The 18301-nt window shown below is 56.2% G+C and overlaps 1 protein-coding gene and 1 long non-coding RNA gene across 3 annotated transcripts in view; one reads left to right on the plus strand and one right to left on the minus strand.

The window, feature by feature from the left end:
- Nucleotides 1-18301, plus strand: part of CELF5 (CUGBP Elav-like family member 5) — a 49412-nt gene that overhangs the window by 20546 nt on the left and 10565 nt on the right. The window contains exons 3-8 of one of the 2 annotated variants that reach the window (XM_073803471.1): nucleotides 11538-11586; nucleotides 13426-13554; nucleotides 15034-15113; nucleotides 16765-16911; nucleotides 17668-17809; nucleotides 17894-18040. In XM_073803471.1, coding sequence (XP_073659572.1) covers nucleotides 11538-11586; nucleotides 13426-13554; nucleotides 15034-15113; nucleotides 16765-16911; nucleotides 17668-17809; nucleotides 17894-18040 — 694 coding nt within the window. Of the gene's footprint in view, nucleotides 1-11537; nucleotides 11590-13425; nucleotides 13555-15033; nucleotides 15114-16764; nucleotides 16912-17667; nucleotides 17810-17893; nucleotides 18041-18301 lie in introns of both variants that reach the window. The other variant, XM_033854737.2, reaches the window with a different exon arrangement.
- LOC141278408 (uncharacterized) lies at nucleotides 4576-12661 on the minus strand. The gene is made up of 3 exons (XR_012331154.1): nucleotides 8414-12661; nucleotides 8191-8298; nucleotides 4576-6929 (listed from the first exon to the last, which is right to left on the minus strand). It is a non-coding gene; the product is annotated as an uncharacterized lncRNA (long non-coding RNA).

The raw sequence follows: 18301 nt of genomic DNA on the forward strand, positions 1-18301 counted from the left end.
CAGCGTCTCTCCCCGTGGGCATCTCCCTGGTGCCTGCTGCTTGAGGGAGGGGCCTCACAACAGGGCTGCTGGCTTCCTCCAGGGCATGTGATCGGAGCGGGCGAGAGCCAGGAGGAAGCCACGGCACCTTTTATGGCTTCCTTTCAGAATGACACACTCTCATTTCTGCCATATTCTATCCTGGCAACTTGCCAGGAGCCAGGGGGCCTTGGGGAGGGACACCTTGGAGGGACAAAGTTTGGTAGTGGATTTGTCCAAGTTCTGGCAGCCAGCAAGCAGCAGAACAGGGATATGACCTTCATGGTCTGACCACAGACCCCATGCTAGCAACAGCTCCAGTGCTGTTTCCCAATCCTTCCATATCCAGTGGACCTTTTTTTTTTTTTTTTTTTTTTTTTGTGGCATCAGGTCCTGGCTGGAAGCTCTGACTCTCTGTTCAGAGAAATCAATACCCACATGGAGATTTGCCAACATTCCTAGAAGTTCCCCTCCACCCCCATCAGCTAAGTCCCTCTTCCCCATTCCCCTGCGCCCATTTTCCTGATGGGATCACTGAGATCCAAAGCCAGTGCCTTTGGCTGCCTGAGGCCTCAGGGGCCTGTTCCCTCTGTGTTGGGGGCTAAAGCTGGGCTCTGGCAGACGGTGGAAGGGCCAGGAGTCAAGGAGCCATCCCTCCCTGTATGCCCCTCCCCTCTTTCCAGGCTGGTCCCTGGTCCGAGGCCTCTTCAGGATGTAAAGATGCCAGTTGCCCGGGGTTCCTTCTCTGTGTCAGGCTCAGGGCTCTCTGTCCTCCTCTCTCTGCTCACTCTCCCAGCCCATGGATCGAGTTCTTTCATCCATCTATCCAGCCACCAGCAAACTTTCATTGAGCACCTATGCTGCACTTCTCTCGCCAGCTCTGTGTGCAGAAACCGCCCCCTGGTGACTCTCCCAGGCACCCCAGACCCAGCAGAGCTCAAACTGGCCACAGCATCCCCTTTGAACAAGTTTCTCCTCCTCCCTCCCTCATCCCCCCCCAGCCCTGCCATCCCCACATCCTGCTCTCCAGAGCCTCTCCTCCATGTGTCACCCCTCCTCCCACTTCTGTGATCCTGTGGGTTCCCATCCCAGCTACACTCCTCCCAACCTGTGTGACCTTGACAGTATCTTTCCTTAAGAGGCTCAGTCATCCTTGTCTCCAAAATGGGCATCACCAGGTCCATCTGACCAGGCTGGAGAGGGGGTTGTTAAAAAATGTGGGTACAGGGCTTCCCTGGTGGCACAGTGGTTGAGAGTCCGCCTGCCGATGCAGGGGACACGGGTTCGTGCCCCGGTCCGGGAAGATCCCACATGCCGCGGAGCGGCTGGGCCCGTGAGCCATGGCCGCTGAGCCTGCGCATCTGGAGCCTGTGCTCCGCAACGGGAGAGGCCACGGCAGTGAGAGACCCGCGTACTGCAAAAAAAAAAAAAAAATGTGGGTACAAAGTAGATTCCATTTTTGGAGATGTTAAGCTCTTATATTTTGGTCTCCAGCAGCCCCTAGTTCCTAGAAATTCCTCACTCTCCAGATACTAAGGACCCAGAAAGAACACCAACCTCTAGGTGGTGTGGAGAACGTGTGGGAAACTGCCTTCCTACCTGGAGAATCTCTACGCTGCTTTCAAGGCGACCCCTGTTATCTCCTCCCTCTGCTTATCCCTGACCCCTCGGGGCTGGGGGTGTCTGCGTCTGCCTATGTCTCCCCCTAGATTGGGGGTCCCTTGAGGGCAGACCCTGACTTTCAGGATGGGAGTAAATCCGGGGGTGTAGATGTCTCCTAGGGCCACTCTAACAAGGCATCACAAACTGGGTGTATTAAAGCAACAGAAACTTACAGTCTCCCAGTTCCAGGAGCCAGAGTCCAAGATCCAGTTGTCAGCAGGGCTGCCCTCCCTCTGCAGGCTCTCAGGGAGATTCTATCCCAGGCTGTCTCCCAGCTCCTGGTGGTCGCTGGCAATCCTTGGCTTGTAGACGCATCCCTCCAACCCCTGCCTCTGTCATCACGTGGCCTTCTTCTCTGTGTCTTCAGCTCTCCCACCTCCCTCTGCCTTTCTCTCTCTCTCGCTCTGTCTTTTTAAAAAATATTTATTTATTCATTGGTTGCGCCGGGTCTTAGTTGTGGCTCACTGGCTCCTTAGTTGTGGCATGCAAACTCTTAGTTGCGGCATGCATGTGGGATCTAGTTCCCTGACCAGGGATCGGAGCCAGGCCCCCTGCATTGGGAGCGAGGAGTCTTTGTTTTTTAAATTAATTAATTTTATTTTTATTATTTTTGGCTGCGCTCCGTCTTTGTTGCTGCATGCGGGCTTTCTCTAGTTGCGGCGAGCAGGGGCTACACTTCATTGCGGTGCGTGAGCTTCTCATTGTGGTGGCTTCTCTTGTTGTAGAGCATGGGCTCTAGGCACGCGGGCTTCAGTAGTTGTGGCACACGGGCTTAGTTGCTCCTCGGCATGTGGGATCTTCCCGGACCAGGGATGGAACCCGTGTCCCCTGCATTGGCAGGCAGATTCTTAACCACTGCGCCATCACGGAAGTCTGTACCTTTCTCTCTCTCTCTTTGTTTTTAAATAAATTTATTTATTTTTGGCTGTGTTGGGTCTTTGTTGCTGCGTGCGGGCTTTCTCTAGTTGCGGCAAGCAAGGGCTACGCTTTGTTGCGGTGCATGGGCTTCTCAGTCCAGAGGCTTCTCTTGTTGCGGAGCACGGCCTCTAGAGTGCAGGCTCAGTAGTTGTGGCGCACGGGCTTAGTTGTTCTGCGGCATGTGGGATCTTCCCGGACCAGGGCTTGAACCTGTGTCCCCTGCACTGGCAGGCGGATTCTTAACCACTGTGCCACCAGGGAAGCCCCTCTGCCTTTCTCTTATGAGGACACCAGTCATTGGATTTAAGCCTCACCTAAATCCAGGATGACCTCGTGTCCAGATCTATCACTTAATTACATCTCTAAAGATGCCTTTTCCAATAAGTTCCCACTCACAGATTCCAGGGGTTAGGACTTGGACATATTTTTAGGGAGGACAGCCATTCAACTCACTACAAGGGGTGACCACAAAATGAAGAGCCAGGTATAAGGGTCACTGTGGGCAGCATCTCAAGGGAGAACCAGGTGACCTGCGTTGATGGCCTCGCGGAGGGCAAACAGGGTGGCTTCTTGGAGGGGGATGCATTTGAGCTGAGTCTTGAGCAGTGGGGAGGATTGTGGCAGATGGGGGTGGTGTGAGCACGGGGTATACCAAGACTTGGAAGCAGGAACATGCCTGGCCTGCTGAGGGCAAGGACATGTGAGAGCCTGACGGACGAGTTTACTGCCCCCAGGGACACTGGGCAATGTCTGGGGACATTTGTGGTTGTCATGACCAGGAGATGCTGCTGGCGTCTTGTGGGTAGAGGCCAGGGATGCTGCTCCAAACCCTACAGTGCACAGGACGGCCCGCCACGATGGAGAATTCCCCAGCCCCAGATCAACAGTGCTGAGGCTGAGAAACCCTGTTTAGGAGAATGAGGAGACGGTTAATGTTCTAGAACGGTGCTAATAGAAATAGAATGCAAGCCATGTATAGCATTTAGATTTTTCTAGGAGCATCATTTAATGAGTAAAAAGAAACAGTTGAAATGAATTTTAATGCTATCTTTTATTTTAACCCACTATCTCCAAAATCCTATCAAGAGGCAGTCAGTAGAGCCCACGTAAAACTTATTAACGAGATAGTTCACATTCCTTTTTTTCATCCTAAGTGTTCCAAAATCCGGTGTGTGGATTGCACACTTCTGGTCCATCTCAAGTGGGACACTCAGTGGTTATCAGAGATGCTCGATCTGGGTTTGCATTTTATAAAATTGACAGTTGAAAAAATAGATTCACTTGCCCAAATTGTCCTAAACATACTTAAAGGTTTTCCAAGAATGAAGTCGGCTAGTAACAGGTTTTAGACTTAGATTTACCTTTATATTAATTTTTTAAAAAAAATAAATTTATTTATTTATTTTTAGCTGCGTTGGGTCTTCCTTGCTGCATGCCAGCTTTCTCTAGCTGCGGCGAGCGGGGGCTACTCTTCGTTGCAGTGCGCGGGCTTCTCATTGCGGTGGCTTCTCTTGTTGCGGAGCTCGGGCTCTAGGTGTGTGGGCTTCAGTAGTTGTGGCTCGCGGGCTCTAGAGCGCAGGCTCCGTAGTTCTGGCACATGGGCTTAGTTGCTGCGCGGCATGTGGGATCTTCCCGGAGCAGGGATGGAACCCGTGTCCCCTGCATTGGCAGGCAGATTCTTAACCACTGCGCCACCAGGGAAGTCCTATATTAATTTTAACTGAACACAATTAAACACAGTTCCGTTTCTCGGTCACACAAGCCACATTTCAAGTGCTCAGTAGCCACGTGTGGCTGTTGGCTGCTCTAGTGGATGGCATAGTTCTAAAATGTTCCAGGCCAAGGGTCAGCCAGCTTTTTCTGTAAAGCAGAAATGTATGGCTTTGCCGGCCATACAGCCTCTGTCACATCTACTCAAAGTGTAAAACAGTAACAGATGACAAGTGAACAAATGGGCATGGCTGTGTGCCAGTAAAACTTTATTGACAACAACAGATTGGGGGCCCGAATAGCGCTGTAGTTTGCCAATCCCCATTATAGACCATTGCTGTCCAACAGAACTTGAAGGTGGAAGTGCTCTCTCTGCGCTGTCCAATAGGGTGGCCACTAGCTCCGTGTGGCTATGGAGCCCTTGAAAAGGGGCAAGAGTGACACAGGAACTGAAGTTTTAATGTTATTTAATTTTAATAGATGTAAATTTAAACTTCCAATGTCTACATGTGGCTAAGGGCTACCGTACTGGACAGTGCAAATCTAGAATATTCTAGATCAGGGATCAACTACTGTTTCGGAGAGCCCAGACCCAGAATGTTCCAGACCAGGGCTCAGCCACCATATTAGACAGTGCAGACCTGGAATGTTCTAGGCTGGGGGTCAGCTACCATGTTAGACTGTGCAGGCTACAATGTTCTAGAACCAGGAGCATGGTGCAGCGTCACCATACATCTAGGCTAGGGAGTTCCCCGTCTCTCTTTGACACCTGCTGACAGTTGGGGATGGGTGAGGAGTCTCAAGCAATGCCCTTCTCTTCTTGGGCCTCAGTTTCCCCAGGGTTATCACTGTTTCCCAGCACTGCCGGGGCACCTCGTCCATCTGCCATGTCAGGGGGGCACCAGGGCTGCTGCTCACCCCATTTGAAAGGTGGGGAGACTGTGGTGAGAGAGAGGAAGGGACTTGTTTGACGTCACCCAGCAGAGTGAGGACTGCAGCTCCAGCCACCCAGCTCCACAGACCTTGAGCCTCTGGCTTCTCTGGCTCAGTTCCTGCAAGCTGGCCCCCTTCCTCCCTGGAGGTGTGGGCTGATGTTTGATAAAGAAGAAGGAGGTGGCTCGGGGCTGGACCCTGGGGACGGAGGGGCCCCTGGGGGCCACCTCCTGACTGGGGCAGCATTCTGTGGGAGTAGAGCCTGGCTTAAAAATTTTTTTCTTAAAATTTGAAAAATACTGCACACTTAGAGAAAAGTGCATGCAACCCAACTGATTACAAAGCAAGCACCCTGTTACCACTACACAGTTGGCACCCTGGACACCACCCCGTCCCATGTCCCCAAGCCCAAACCCCTCTCTTCTGTTGGAGGAGCTGCTGCCCTGACTTTTACGGTAACCAACCCCTGCTTTTCTTCTGGTACCGCGCCCGTGAGATTCAATATCACGCCTCAGCGCTTTGCACTTTGTCATCGCTGTGTGGTATTCCATGGCTGCGACACACCATTTATTCGTCCACTCTCCTGCTGGTGGACATTTGGGTTGTTTCTAGTTTTGCTCTTAAGGCATAGAGATCATTGCCGGTGTTTTGTCTTTGGTGGACACGTGCCACGTTTGGGTCAGGTGCATACCCAGGAGTTCCGATCCCTGAGTACGTGTATCTTCTAATTCTGATGAGCAAAGAAGCTGATGTGGGGGGTGAGCCTCCCTGCCTGAGAACACCCGCAGAAATGGAATCAGCCTTTCAGAACAAGCGCTGGAGGCTTGCTTGCCGATCGCACGAGGAGGCGTGGGGGCTACTGCGCAGGAGACCCCCTTGCCTGTCAGCGGCAGCGGAGCACAGGCGTCCGAGCCCCCTCCCAGGCGTCTCCGCCAGAGGATGGAGCCTCGGCCGGCCGCAAGAGAAAGCCCACCCCGCGGGCTCACGTCTCCGCGCACACCCGCGCGCACCGCTCGGGAGTCGGGGGGCGGGGAGGCCGGGGCTGGGTTGCGGCGCTAGAGACGGACAGCCACCATCTCTCCTGTCCCCGTGTGTGTGCGTGTGTGTGTGTTGGAGGAGTCGTATAAAGCGGATGCTTCTGTTTTTCTGTCTCTTGATGACCCAGGAGGGGGGTGGTCCCCGTCGTTTGCCGGCCCGGTGCATCTCTCTGTGCCCTGGCAGAGCCCAGGCCCCCACCCCCCATAACGCTGCTTTCTGCAGCGAGTGACCCACCCACTCTCACTTCCAGTTCTCTCCTCGAGTATGACAGCAGCGTCCGTGGGGGACGCAGTTTAATCAAATCTCAGCACTCTGGAATAGGATCCTACATTGAATAACAGAAGCCCAGAATAGAACCCAGAATGGACCGCAGGACCCTGGAATCCACGCTGGGCAGATGTCTCTGATTCCCGCAGGAGTTCTTTGCTGGCTGTCAAACCCCAGGACGGGGTTCCTGCGGATGGAAGGGATCCCCCCTCCCCTCCTCATACCCTCACCTCCATCGACAACAGGCAACAGGTCCAGCTCCTGCCTCTTGGACGGTGAGGGGCTGGGCCATGTGAGGCAATGCCATCTCTTTCTTCGTGAAGGCCTTGGTGGGTGAGGGATGCCCCAGACCTGGCGGCCGCCCTGCTGCTCATCTGAGCACCCTGGAAAAGGATGAGTTTGTCCAGCTATGAGTCCCCCCACAGGCCCCTCCTGAAGCCCCTTCTGTGCACACAGGGGTCTCTGAAGTGGTCCCTTTGCACGATCCAGCCCCATATCCCATGACTCGGCTCAGAGTCAAGCCAACCCTGAGAATGGGCCGGGGGGCCCCAAAGTGCCGAATGTCTCATGATTTGGCTTCCCCAGACCTCAGTCTCCTAGTCTGTAGAGTGGGTTTGCGGAGTGTTTTGAGGGTCCTTTGAGGTGACACAGGCCAGATGCTGAGCACACACTTGGCAAATAGATGCTGAGTGAATGAACGCAGGGTCCCAGGCAAGTCGAGCTGTGGGACTCTGGCCAGTCATGTCTCTTGCTGAGCCTGTTTTCTCCCGTGAAATGGGGACAGTGCAGACATGCCTGGCACGAGCTCTTGGGTTACTTCCCGTGCAGGGCACTGTGCCCAGCACGCCTGCCTCACTCTTGCCCATAGGACAGGAGTCTGGAAACCATAGGTCTCGTCTCGTTTCATCTCAGTTGTCATTTGTGGACCCTATGCTGGGTCTTTCTGGGGAGGAGTTCCCAGAGCCCCCCAGCCCTGACTTCAGGAGTTCATCCCAAAGAGGGACGGTGTGTGTGTTGGGGGATGTGTCACCACCAAGGCAATGCCTGGGCAAAGCAACCAAAGCAGATGGGGATGGAGGGGAAGGCTTCGGGGGTGGGTGGCATTCAAGGGGCTTGTGGGGCGAGGATGGGGTGTACAGGGGCGCATTCCAGCCCTGTGTCCTCGGGGTGTGGGAGGAGGAGGGGCCCGGAATGGCTGGGACTGAGCAGTAAAGGTGCTTCGAATGCCAGGATGAGGATCTGTCACTCTACCCCAAGGGCAATAGGGAACCAAGGCAGAATCTAGACCAGGAGAGGGGCTTGGTCTGGAGGTTGGGCTGGGGCTCGGGTGGGAGAGGAAGAGGCTGGAATGGTAGCCCGGGCGGCCCAGATAGGGGTCCACTTTGCTTCCTTCCCTTCCGCACCATCCAGAAACCACCCAGGAGAATATTTTGGGCCCCAGCCTGTCTACCGAAGAATCTTCCTACAGTTCCTCCCCACAGTGGCCTCAGTTTCCCCATCTGTAATACACACAGGTCAGACATACGGGACCCTGTTTTCCCAGTGGTGTATGGCTTGATTGAAGTCACTCAGCAAAAGCTAGGTGGCAGAGCAAGAACTGGATTCCAACCACTTAATGTATGCCCACCCAGAGCCCTATCCCACCTGATCCTTGGCTGGAGGAATGGCTGTGTCTTCAGAGGCCCCCGAGGAAACTGGCAGTAGGTCTGACCCCTGCTTCTGATTTTCTCCTCTCTCTTTCTGATTTGCCATCTGTAAAAGGGGCATGTTCCCATCTCATAAAGTTGTTTGGAGATTAAATGAATCAGTGGACGTAGGTATGGCTCCAACATGCTCCCCCCGCCCCACCACCAACTCCTATTCATACTTCAAAACCCACTGCAGATTTTCCATCTTCAGTGCACCCCCAGGATGATAGCCTTTGGCTCTTCATTGTTCTCGGCTCTAGGCTCTCCCAGCACTTGATCCTTCCCTCTGCCCCAACCCTGACCCCATGAGTCTGGAAATGTCTGCATATGCCTCTGTTTCCCCCTCTGCCAGACTAGTGGGGTGCTCCCTGAGGCCGCAGAATTACTCAGCATGAGGCACAGGTGAATGTTGTTGAATAAGTGTAAAGAGGAAGGGAGGGGGCAGGGAAAGGGTGCGGTGATGGGGAGCCAGAGAAGGTGGAGGAGGGAGGAAGGGCACTCGGCAAAGACCTCAGTGGGACAGATGGAGAGAGGGAGCCGGAAGGAGGTGGGCAGAGCCAGATGGGCGGGTTGGGGTGGGGGGGAGACCCAGCTCTCCCCTGGCACGCCTCCTCCCGGCTTGGGCGGGCAGCGCGCGCAGGGCCCGGCCTCTGGCGGGCGGATCGCCTGGGCGTTGGGCGCGGAGAACGAGGCGCGGAGCCCGGAGCCCGAGTGTGCGTGCGGCGTGTGCGCGCCCGTGCGCCCAGGGCCAGCCGGGCGGAAGGCGGCACATGGATGCCAGCCTGGCGCGCGTCTGCAGGCCGGTGGGTAAGGCGAGGCGCGGGTCCGCGGGGTGTGGATGGCCGGGCCTCGCAGCCTTGGCTTTCGAGTGGGCGACTAGAGAGGAAGGGGCTGCCCACCTGGCTTCTCAGAGCCAGACCAGGACCACCCCCCCACCCCCCCGCCGACCTGACCCAGGAGGGGGAAGAGGCCTCCCAGTCGGAGGCGGAAGGTCCCAGGCTCTGCAGCGGGTGGGGGAGGTGGGAAGCAGGTAGCCAGGCCGCGAGAATGGGGTGGGGATGGAGGATGCCGTGATGGGGGCAGGTTCCCTCCCTGTGGTCCCCCTCTCTCGCTCCCTCCCTCGGCTCATCCATCTCCAGAAGATTATATTTAAATATCTCTTTTGTGCAAGGCAGGAGCTGGGCTCGCCCCTAAGAGGCGGTTTCCATGGCAACAACAATTGCCAGCTTCCGTGTGGTGAATCAGCGTTGCCATGGCAACCCCATCCTCATCTGTCCAAGGTGCTGGGGGTGGGGGGGGGAGGTGAGGGCCAGCGGAGGCGGGTGAGAGGGGTGGGGGAACGGGAGGCTGGAGCCCAGGTGCCCCATCCCCCCCACCTCCCTTCACCACCTCAGTCTGCCCTCAACCCAGAAACTGGTCCCATGGGTTGAAATAATCTCCCCTCCCGCCTCCAGCTAGAGGGGTGTGGCACCCAGGTGAAGAGGGCCCAGGGTGTGTGTGTGTGTCTGTGTGTGTGTGTGTGTGTGTGTATGGTGGGGGAAGGGGGATGTGGTTTGGCCTTTCCCAGGTGGTCAGGGTTCCTCTGAGGGTGTGGCTGGGTGGCAGGAAGATTGGGCTGGGGGAAGTGGGGGCCAAGTGGGGAAAACAGAAGCCTCTCTGGTCTGGGGCTCCCAAGGCTGTGTTCACATTGAGGAGGCCCATATGTGCCCCAGACACACACTCAGAAAGAGGGAGGGTATCAGAGCAGGAGGGGCTCACCGAGGGGAAGGGAAGCAGAAAAATAACCTCTCCAGGCCTTGATTTTGACATCTGTAAAACAGTGTAAAAATTGTGCATCTTTCTGAAAGCTTGCTGGGCAGCTGCACTGTGATTTAAAAACATGTTTATCAAGCACCTCTGAATGGCTGTGGGGATCTACTCCGAGATTGTCTGACCTGGGAGGGGGGCTGGGACCAGCACTCTTTCCAACCCCAGGCCTGGTGCAGAGGGACCAGATGCCTTTCTATGCTGGTGGGTGTTGGCCACTTCCTTCTCGTCAGTTCAGTTCAGCAAACTCCTCTGATTCTCTCCTGTACCCTGCCCTGAGGGGCGGGGTTGTGATGTTATGGTCTCAGTCTGGAGGGAAACAGTGCAACACATAGACACTTCCTGCCCTGAGGCAGAGGGAGGAAGGGATCCAAAAAGGTGGAAGGATTGCCTGCATGGGGACTTTTGAGCTGGGTTTTGAAGGATGAGTAGGAGTTCACCAGAGGCACCGGGTTGGGAGGAAGATTCTGTCCTAGAATCAACAGAGAAGCAAATGCCACCCAACCCCACATCCCTCAAATCTGTTCTGAAATATTCGCATTAGCTGATACCCCTGGCTGGGTAAGTTGCAGGAGTGGGGATTAGAGAAGGATTTCTTCCACTGAACAGTTCACTGGTTTCTTCCATTTTCAGTGCTGGGAGTGGGGGACAGAGTCCAGAACAATAAGTCCAGATTGCAGGCCAGTCCACTGAAGTATGACAGTTCCCCCCATTCGAGGCTCAGGGAGCTGGCTAAAAGTAGCTGCCTTGGTGTATCAGTCAGCTACTGCTGAGTAATAAACTGCGCCAACCATTTTATTTGTTCATGATTCTGTTGGTTAACAAGCTCAGGCTGGGCTTAGCTGGGCAGTTCTACTGGTTTGTCCTGAGTCATTCATGCAGTTGCAGTCAACTGGGGCTCGACTGAGGCTAGCTGAGCCAGGACTCCCATGCGTTGTGTGTCAGCAGGGCATCTCCGTGCATGAGATCTCCCGTCTTCCAGTAACTCGCCTGGATTTGTCCACCTGGCAACCTCCATGGTTCCAAAAAGGCAACTTCTCTTGAGGGCAAGGCTTGGAACTCTCACAACTTCACTTCCACCACATTCTCTTGGTCAGAGCAAGTCGCATGGCCAAGTCCAAAAGCAAAAGGTGGAGAAATAGACTCCAGTTCTTGATGAGAGGAACCACAAAATCACGTCACATACAGGGACTGCAGGAGTTGGGCCATCTTTGCAAACAATCTATCACACTTGGGGAGGCAAGAAGACTCCCTGGATGAAGGGTTATTGTTACTGGGCTTTGAAGGCAAAGTGGGAGTTTTCCAGGCAGCAAGAGCAAAGCCCTGTAGGTGGGACCATGTGTCACTTGGTGTGACTGAGGTGCTGGTTGCTGCCAGAGGTTGGTGGGATGCTGAGGCTGGGGAGGTGGACAGGAGTGCCCAGCAGAGCTCAGGTGAAGCTCCCACCCATGCTACCCCCACTGCCCACCTTGACCTCCCTCCCCCCTCTCTCCACAGATGGCACGGCCAATCCAGGTGAAGCCTGCGGACAGCGAAAGCCGAGGAGGTAGTTGTCATCTCTCCGTGGCCACCAGGCTGCGGGTTGGCAGAGGAATGGGAGGAGGGAAATCCTTGCACAAAGGTGGTGGGAGAGGCAGAGGCCCAGGCTTGGGTGGGGTGGGAGAGTAGGGAGGCCGTGTCCCCTCCTCCTAACCACAGGGCCACAGGCCCAGCAGTGGGAGGTGTGGCCAGGTCCTGCTGCTTTCCCCTAGAACTTGAAATACCCCACTCATCTCAGGGTGCAATAACGGGGATCTTCAGACGCAGAGGGGATGGGGTCCCTGAAGGACTATGGATTGGTTTCTGGGCTCTGCGTGTGTGTGCATGTTTGCATGTCTGAGCAAGTGCAGGTGTGTGTGTATGAGCATGGCTTCCTGGGCACGGCTGTGCGCAGATGTATGCGAGTGTGTGCCCAAGTGCATGTGTGTTTCTGGCAGGTGCAGTGGGGGTGCCTGCCTGACTGTGTGCACATCTGCGTGCCTGGGCTTTGCGTGGGTGTATATGTTCAAGTGTGTGTGCTTGACTGTTCCCGGCTGGGCGCGTGGGTGTGCAGGCTGGGCCCCGTGTCTGCATTAGGCTGGACCTCTGGGTGGCTGTGTGCCCATGGGGAGATGCTTGGCTGTCCCCAGTGGGATCCAAGGCTAGTCATTCTTGGATATTTTTGACCCCCCTCCCCATCTCAGGTGGATGGGGGGCTGAGGGAGAGCAGCCAGCCTTGGAGGTGCTGTAGCGGGTAGGGCTGTTAGGACCTCTTTGTATGTGTAGGATCCTGGTAAAGCCCATCGGGAATGGGAGCCTGTTTTCACACTCTCCAGCCTGGCTTCCACTGTGGGTCAGGGACTAGAGGGGGGGGATCTGCGTGTTTTCATCTCTGTCTCTCTGTCTCTTATTCTCTCTCTCCTTCTCTCCCTCTCCCTCCATCTCTGTTTCTCTCTCCTAATCTTTTTCTCTCCTCCTATCTCTCTGGTTCTCTTTGTGCTTCTCTGTGTATCTCTCTTTGCCTCTTACTGTCTCTCTTTGCCTGTCTCTGTCTCTCAGTCTCTCGCTGTCCCTCTCTCTCCCTCATATGTCTCTCCCTCCCTCCCACCCCTATGAGTGACAGCTGCCAGAGAATGGGTTTCCATAGTAACCAAGCTCACCCTTCCTGGAAGAGGAAGCTGCCGCGTTCCTGATGACAGGGGAGCAGTGCAATTCCCCCGGGGGGAGAGGGGGACAGAGTTCTGGTACCTCACATGGGAGAGGCTGGTCCAGACTGGCCGCTGGCCTTAGAGTTGGGCAGGTCCCAGCCAGGCCTGCAGCCAGGCCCCAAGCCAACCCCAGGCTCCCCAGGCACCTGGTCTCGTGCCCACACACTGTTCATTCATTCAATAGACGTTGATTGCTTGGCCCCTCCTGAGCCCTGGCAAGGTTGGACAGGGAGCTCTGCTGGGCACTGTGAGGATGCAGGGGCCCTCAGCGCTCACCCCTGCCTGGAAAATCTAGATGGCAGACAGACAGACAGACATGGACCCGGGCCAGGCAAGGCAGTTCCTAACCCTGGTACTATGTGTGGACTCTGAGTGCATAGGAGGGAGAGGCCGTTTTGCCCAGAGGGTGGAAGCAGTTGGACAGAGAGGCATTCCAGGCAGGGGGCACTGCATGAGGTGGGACCTCGCAGGCACGTGGAAAGGTGGAGAGACCTAGGCAGGGAAAACGCGTGGCTGTGTCCTCCCTCACACGCGCAGAAGAGGGCCCGGGGGGGGTCCAGGCGCCCTGCTCCACGCCCTGCTACCTCCACTCTCTGCTGGAGGGACGGTGAAAATTCCCGGAGCCTAGGACTCGTCTGAGGTGGTGTCTCCGCCCACAGGGGACCGGAAGCTGTTTGTGGGGATGCTGAACAAGCAGCAGTCAGAGGAGGACGTGCTGCGGCTGTTCCAGCCCTTCGGGGTCATAGACGAGTGCACCGTGCTCCGGGGGCCCGACGGCAGCAGCAAAGGTGATGGGCCGTGCGCGGGGCTGGCTGCTGGGGGCGGGGCTGTGGGAGGGCGGGGCTGGAGGGATGGGGCGGGGCGGAGCGGGCACAGGACAGCGCGGCGGGATCCAGGGGGCGGGGCCGGGATCGTGGGGCGGGGCTGGCCCACAGTGGGCGGGGCCTAGCACGAGGAGAGCGGGCTGGAGGAATGGGGCCCCGCTAGGTACACAAGAGGGTGGGGCTCGCTCAGGTGGCGGAAGCGGCACATGGGAGGGCGGGGCCGGCTCCGGGGGGCGGGGCGAGCAGAGACTGTCCAGTCCTACGCGGTCCTACTCGTGTGCTCGTGTCCGTCTGGGGCTGCCTGTCTCCACCTGACTCTGTCCATGGGGCTGTTGCCGTCTGGATTTGCCTATGTCCTGTGCCTGATCCTACTTGCTCCACCGTTCCTGTATGGTTGTACCATGCAGGAATGATTGTTTAATGATCTCCAGAAACTTGTTTTCCGGTCTACTCACGTTACTGCATGTACCTAGGGTTGAGTATCACTCCGCCTGTGTCTCTTAGTCTCTGACACTGTTTCTGAGTGTCCAAATGGCTATTTCTGTTTGGGTATCCATGTGCCTGGTGGTCTCCGTCTACCTGATTCTACGTGTTGAGGTTCATCTGTCTGGGACTGAGTCTCAGTTTGCCTGTCTCTGCCCTGGCGACTTTATCTTACTGGGACTGAATGTATCTGATGGTCCCTGACTGTTTATTTGCCTGACTCTTTTCTTGTAATTGAGATATGATCACATACTGTAAAATTCACCCTTTTAAAGTGTACAGTGAAGTGCTTCACAAAATTCACAAAACTGTGCAACTGTCACCACTATCTAGTCCCGGAACATTTTCACCCCCCTTACCCCAAATCTGCCTGGCTCTTCCATAGCCCTCTCTCTGTCTGCAACTGTAGCCTATGACCGTCTGTCTGGATTTGCCTGTGTCTGGTGGTCTCTGGTTGTCTGTCCACCTGATTCTCCCCTTGCCTGGTGACTTTTCATCCCCATCTATCCAACTCTGGCCACATGGGCATATCTGTCTGGGTCTGAGTGTACCTCTGCCTGAGTGTGCCCACAGGACTGCATCTCTCTGTGTCTGTGTCTGATGGTTTGTCACTCTAATTCTGCGTATCTGATTACAACCCTGGATCTCATGGCATTGGTGGCTAGCGGGCGTTCTCTAAGCCCATCCCCTTCACTTGTTCTAATGGGCAGGGCCTGCCTCTCCACCTGTGCACCTCCTCACACCCTCTGATGAGGTCTTGGACAAACCGCTATCTGGCTGGCTGGCTGTGTGCTTGTCTTACTGTCTGATCCTTCCTTGTCCAGCTGTCTGTCTGAACAAATGGCTGGCTGTCTCTCGGATGTCCGACTTTTGGGCTGCCTGTGTCCACGCTGACCGGCCGTGCAGGGCTGTCAGCCCCTCTCCTGTGGCCTCTCACCCGTTCCCCTTCTCTCGGAGCAGGCTGTGCCTTCGTGAAGTTCTCCTCCCATACGGAGGCTCAGGCGGCCATCCACGCCCTGCATGGCAGCCAGACCATGCCGGTGAGTCGGAGTTGCCCTGGGCGATGGGGGTAGGGGTGGGAAAGGAGCAAGGGGGCCCGGCCTTACCATCCCAGCCATCTGGTAGCCCCTGGCCCTTCTTCAGAGAGGTCATGGTGGGGAGAAGAGGCGCAATCTCTGATGGTGGTATGGGTGGGTGTATGTGTGTGATTGTGTGTGTGAGCCTGCAAGTAAGTGTGGAGTGTGTATGGATGTCCTGCCAGCACGTGGCTGCCCGTACGCGAGTACGCGCAGGCCAGTGTGTGTGTTGGTGTGTGCACGTGTGCATGTCTGTGTGTGAGCGTGTGGTTGTGAGTAGGTGGGTGTCAGTGTGCACACGAGGTGTGTGTAATGGGTATGGATACGTGTGCACGTGTGCACTGGTGCATATGCACATGTGTACACGTGTGACTGCATACGCACAAGTGTGTTAAGTGGGTGTGTTCGTGTGAGCACACATGTGCAAGTATGTATCTGAGCGCACATGTGTGTTTATGTGCGAGTGTGTGTCTGGGTGACGTGGGGGGAGCTAGTGCACGTGTGTACATCTGTAGGAGTGTGAAGGCAAATGTCTGTGTGTGGAGTGAGCATGCATGTGAATGTAGGCAGTCACGTGTGTACATGTGTGACTGTGTGCACGTGAGTGTGTGAGTATATGTGCATGTATTTGGGAGTGTATGCATGTGTGTGTGTGAGTGTCAATGATGAGTGTGTGGGCAGAATGCATGTGTAAGTGTGTGCAGATGTGTGTGAGCCCCAGAGGAGCAGGGAGAGATGGGGCTGGAGGGGCCTGCGGTTCAAGGCTGAGAAGCGTGGGGTTCCTCCTAGGGTGATGGGGGGCCCCAGAGGGAAGGGACCAGGTCATTTGGAAATGTCCCTGTGGGGCCAGAGTGGGGACGAGTCTGGAGCCAGGAGCCTGTGGGCCTGCAGCAGTGAGAGCCTGGAGGGGACCACACAGGTGTTGGGGGTGGTCCTGCCTCCCAGGAAAGTGGCCCTGGGAGCCACCATCACTGTACATAAATGTCCAAATCTGCCACGGGGAAGACAGGCCTTGGGGACCCACCCTCTGTTGTTCTGGGAAATGGGTGTGAAGAGCAGGGCAGTCTCAGATCCTTCCTTGTATTGCTCTCTGGGTCCTCAGGCATCAGTTTTAATCCTTAGAGGGGCAGGAGTCAGCTCATCCGAAGGTCAGGCTTTCTCATGCTCCGAGCTGTCCAGTGATGGAGCTGGTGGGTGGCACAGAGAGTGAGTTCTCCATCAGAGGAGGTATTCAACCTCTCTGATGGTTGGAGCCTTACCTGTTCTCAGGTATGGGTGACAGCTATAGGGTCCTCCACGCGGGCCCCCATTGTTCCCTTCCAGCAGTTGGATTCTCCACCCATTTTGAGAGTGTGTTTGACAGTCAGGGTCCTCACTATGCCCCAGATGCAGCCCCCCGCGCCCGGACGCCCCACTTGTGCGCACGAGGGGGCTGCAGGGTCAAGTGCGAGACCTGGGATGCTGATCTCCAGACTGTCCTCACTGTGGCACCTGGGACTTCGAGGGTGGGGCTGACAGCTGCTGCTATCCACACCCCTACACCCCTCGTAAGGGACCCCAGAGTCCCGGCTACGTCCCCCCTTCTTTCCCTCCCTGCTTGCGGCTGCCCCTGCAGGGTGCCTCCTCCAGCCTGGTGGTCAAGTTTGCTGACACGGACAAGGAGCGGACACTGCGGCGCATGCAGCAGATGGTGGGCCAGCTGGGCATCCTGACGCCATCCCTCACCCTGCCCTTCAGCCCCTACAGTGCCTACGCCCAGGCTGTGAGTGACCCCAGCAGACACACTTCGGTCTCCAGCAGGGCTTCTGAGACTTCTCTGGGGATCTGGCTCAGTCTGTCTCACTCTCTTTCTCCATCTATTCTCGGTCTAGGGCTTCTGCCTCTTTACCCATCTTTCTGTTTCTCTGGCCCAGTCTTTCTGACTCAGGGCCTTATCCTGGCTGTGGCTGAGTCCCCAAATCCAGGCCGCTTCCTGACCCCAACCCCAGCTGAGCCCCCAACCATGGACTACGCTCCGAGCCCAAGCTGAGCCCCAGCTCTGGACTGACAGGACACCAGACTCAACCCCTACATCCAGCCTGAACCCTCACCCAGCGTGAACATCAAATGAAGATCCAACCTTTAGTTGACCCCCAGATCCTAGCTGTTCCCCAAATCTAGATTAGCCTGAATTCTAGCTAAACCTCCTGGCTGACTCCAAGCTGAGACCCAACCCTGAGTGAGTTCAACATTGGCTGAGCCCTGGTCCCAGACTGAGTCCTGATCTTAGACTGAGCCCTAATCCCTGGCTGAGCTCTCATTCCTAAATGAGCCTGGAACCTAGTCTAGGCCCTGATCCTACACTGAGAATTAATGCCAGGCTGAGCCCCAATTCCTAACTGATCCCTGACCCCGACCTGAGCCAAGACACCCGGCCTGACCCCCTAGTTCCTGGAGGACCCGCCCCCCACCTCATGAGCCGTGATCTCAGGTCAGGTGCCACTTTGACTGTGCACGTTGACTCCCTCTCCACCCCCAGCTCATGCAGCAGCAGACAACGGTCCTGTCCACCTCAGGCAGCTACCTGAGCCCTGGCGTGGCCTTCTCACCCTGCCACATCCAGCAGATCGGCGCCGTCAGCCTTAACGGGCTGCCCGCCACACCCATCGCCCCTGCCTCTGGTGAGAGTCCGCCAGGGACCCATGGATGGGTGGGCAGGGCCGGGGCCAGGATCAGGCTCCCCGTGACGCTCTTCCGCTCCCCAGGACTGCACTCGCCCCCGCTGCTCGGCACCACCGCCGTGCCCGGCCTTGTGGCTCCGATCACCAACGGCTTTGCAGGTGTTGTGCCCTTCCCTGGCGGGCACCCCGCCCTAGAAACCGTATATGCCAATGGCCTTGTGCCCTACCCAGGTAACTCGGGTGGTCCCCGGGGGCCGAGGAGAGTGGTAGGAGGCAGGGAGGGTGTCCCCGGGACAAGCATGAGTCCCTATGCCTTGGTGTCCAGGGAACAAAGGGGCAGGACAAAGGGAGTCTCAGGTGAACAGATACTAGCTGTGGGCACAGAGAAAGAGGTTAAACATAGAAACTTTGCATCCAGACCTTTCTGGGTTCGAATTCCAGTTCAGTGGCCCTGGGAGGTTTCTTTAAGTCTCTGAGCCTCAGTTTGCTCAT

Source organism: Tursiops truncatus, chromosome 3 (genome assembly GCF_011762595.2).
Source record: "Tursiops truncatus isolate mTurTru1 chromosome 3, mTurTru1.mat.Y, whole genome shotgun sequence".
NCBI lineage: Eukaryota > Metazoa > Chordata > Mammalia > Artiodactyla > Delphinidae > Tursiops > Tursiops truncatus.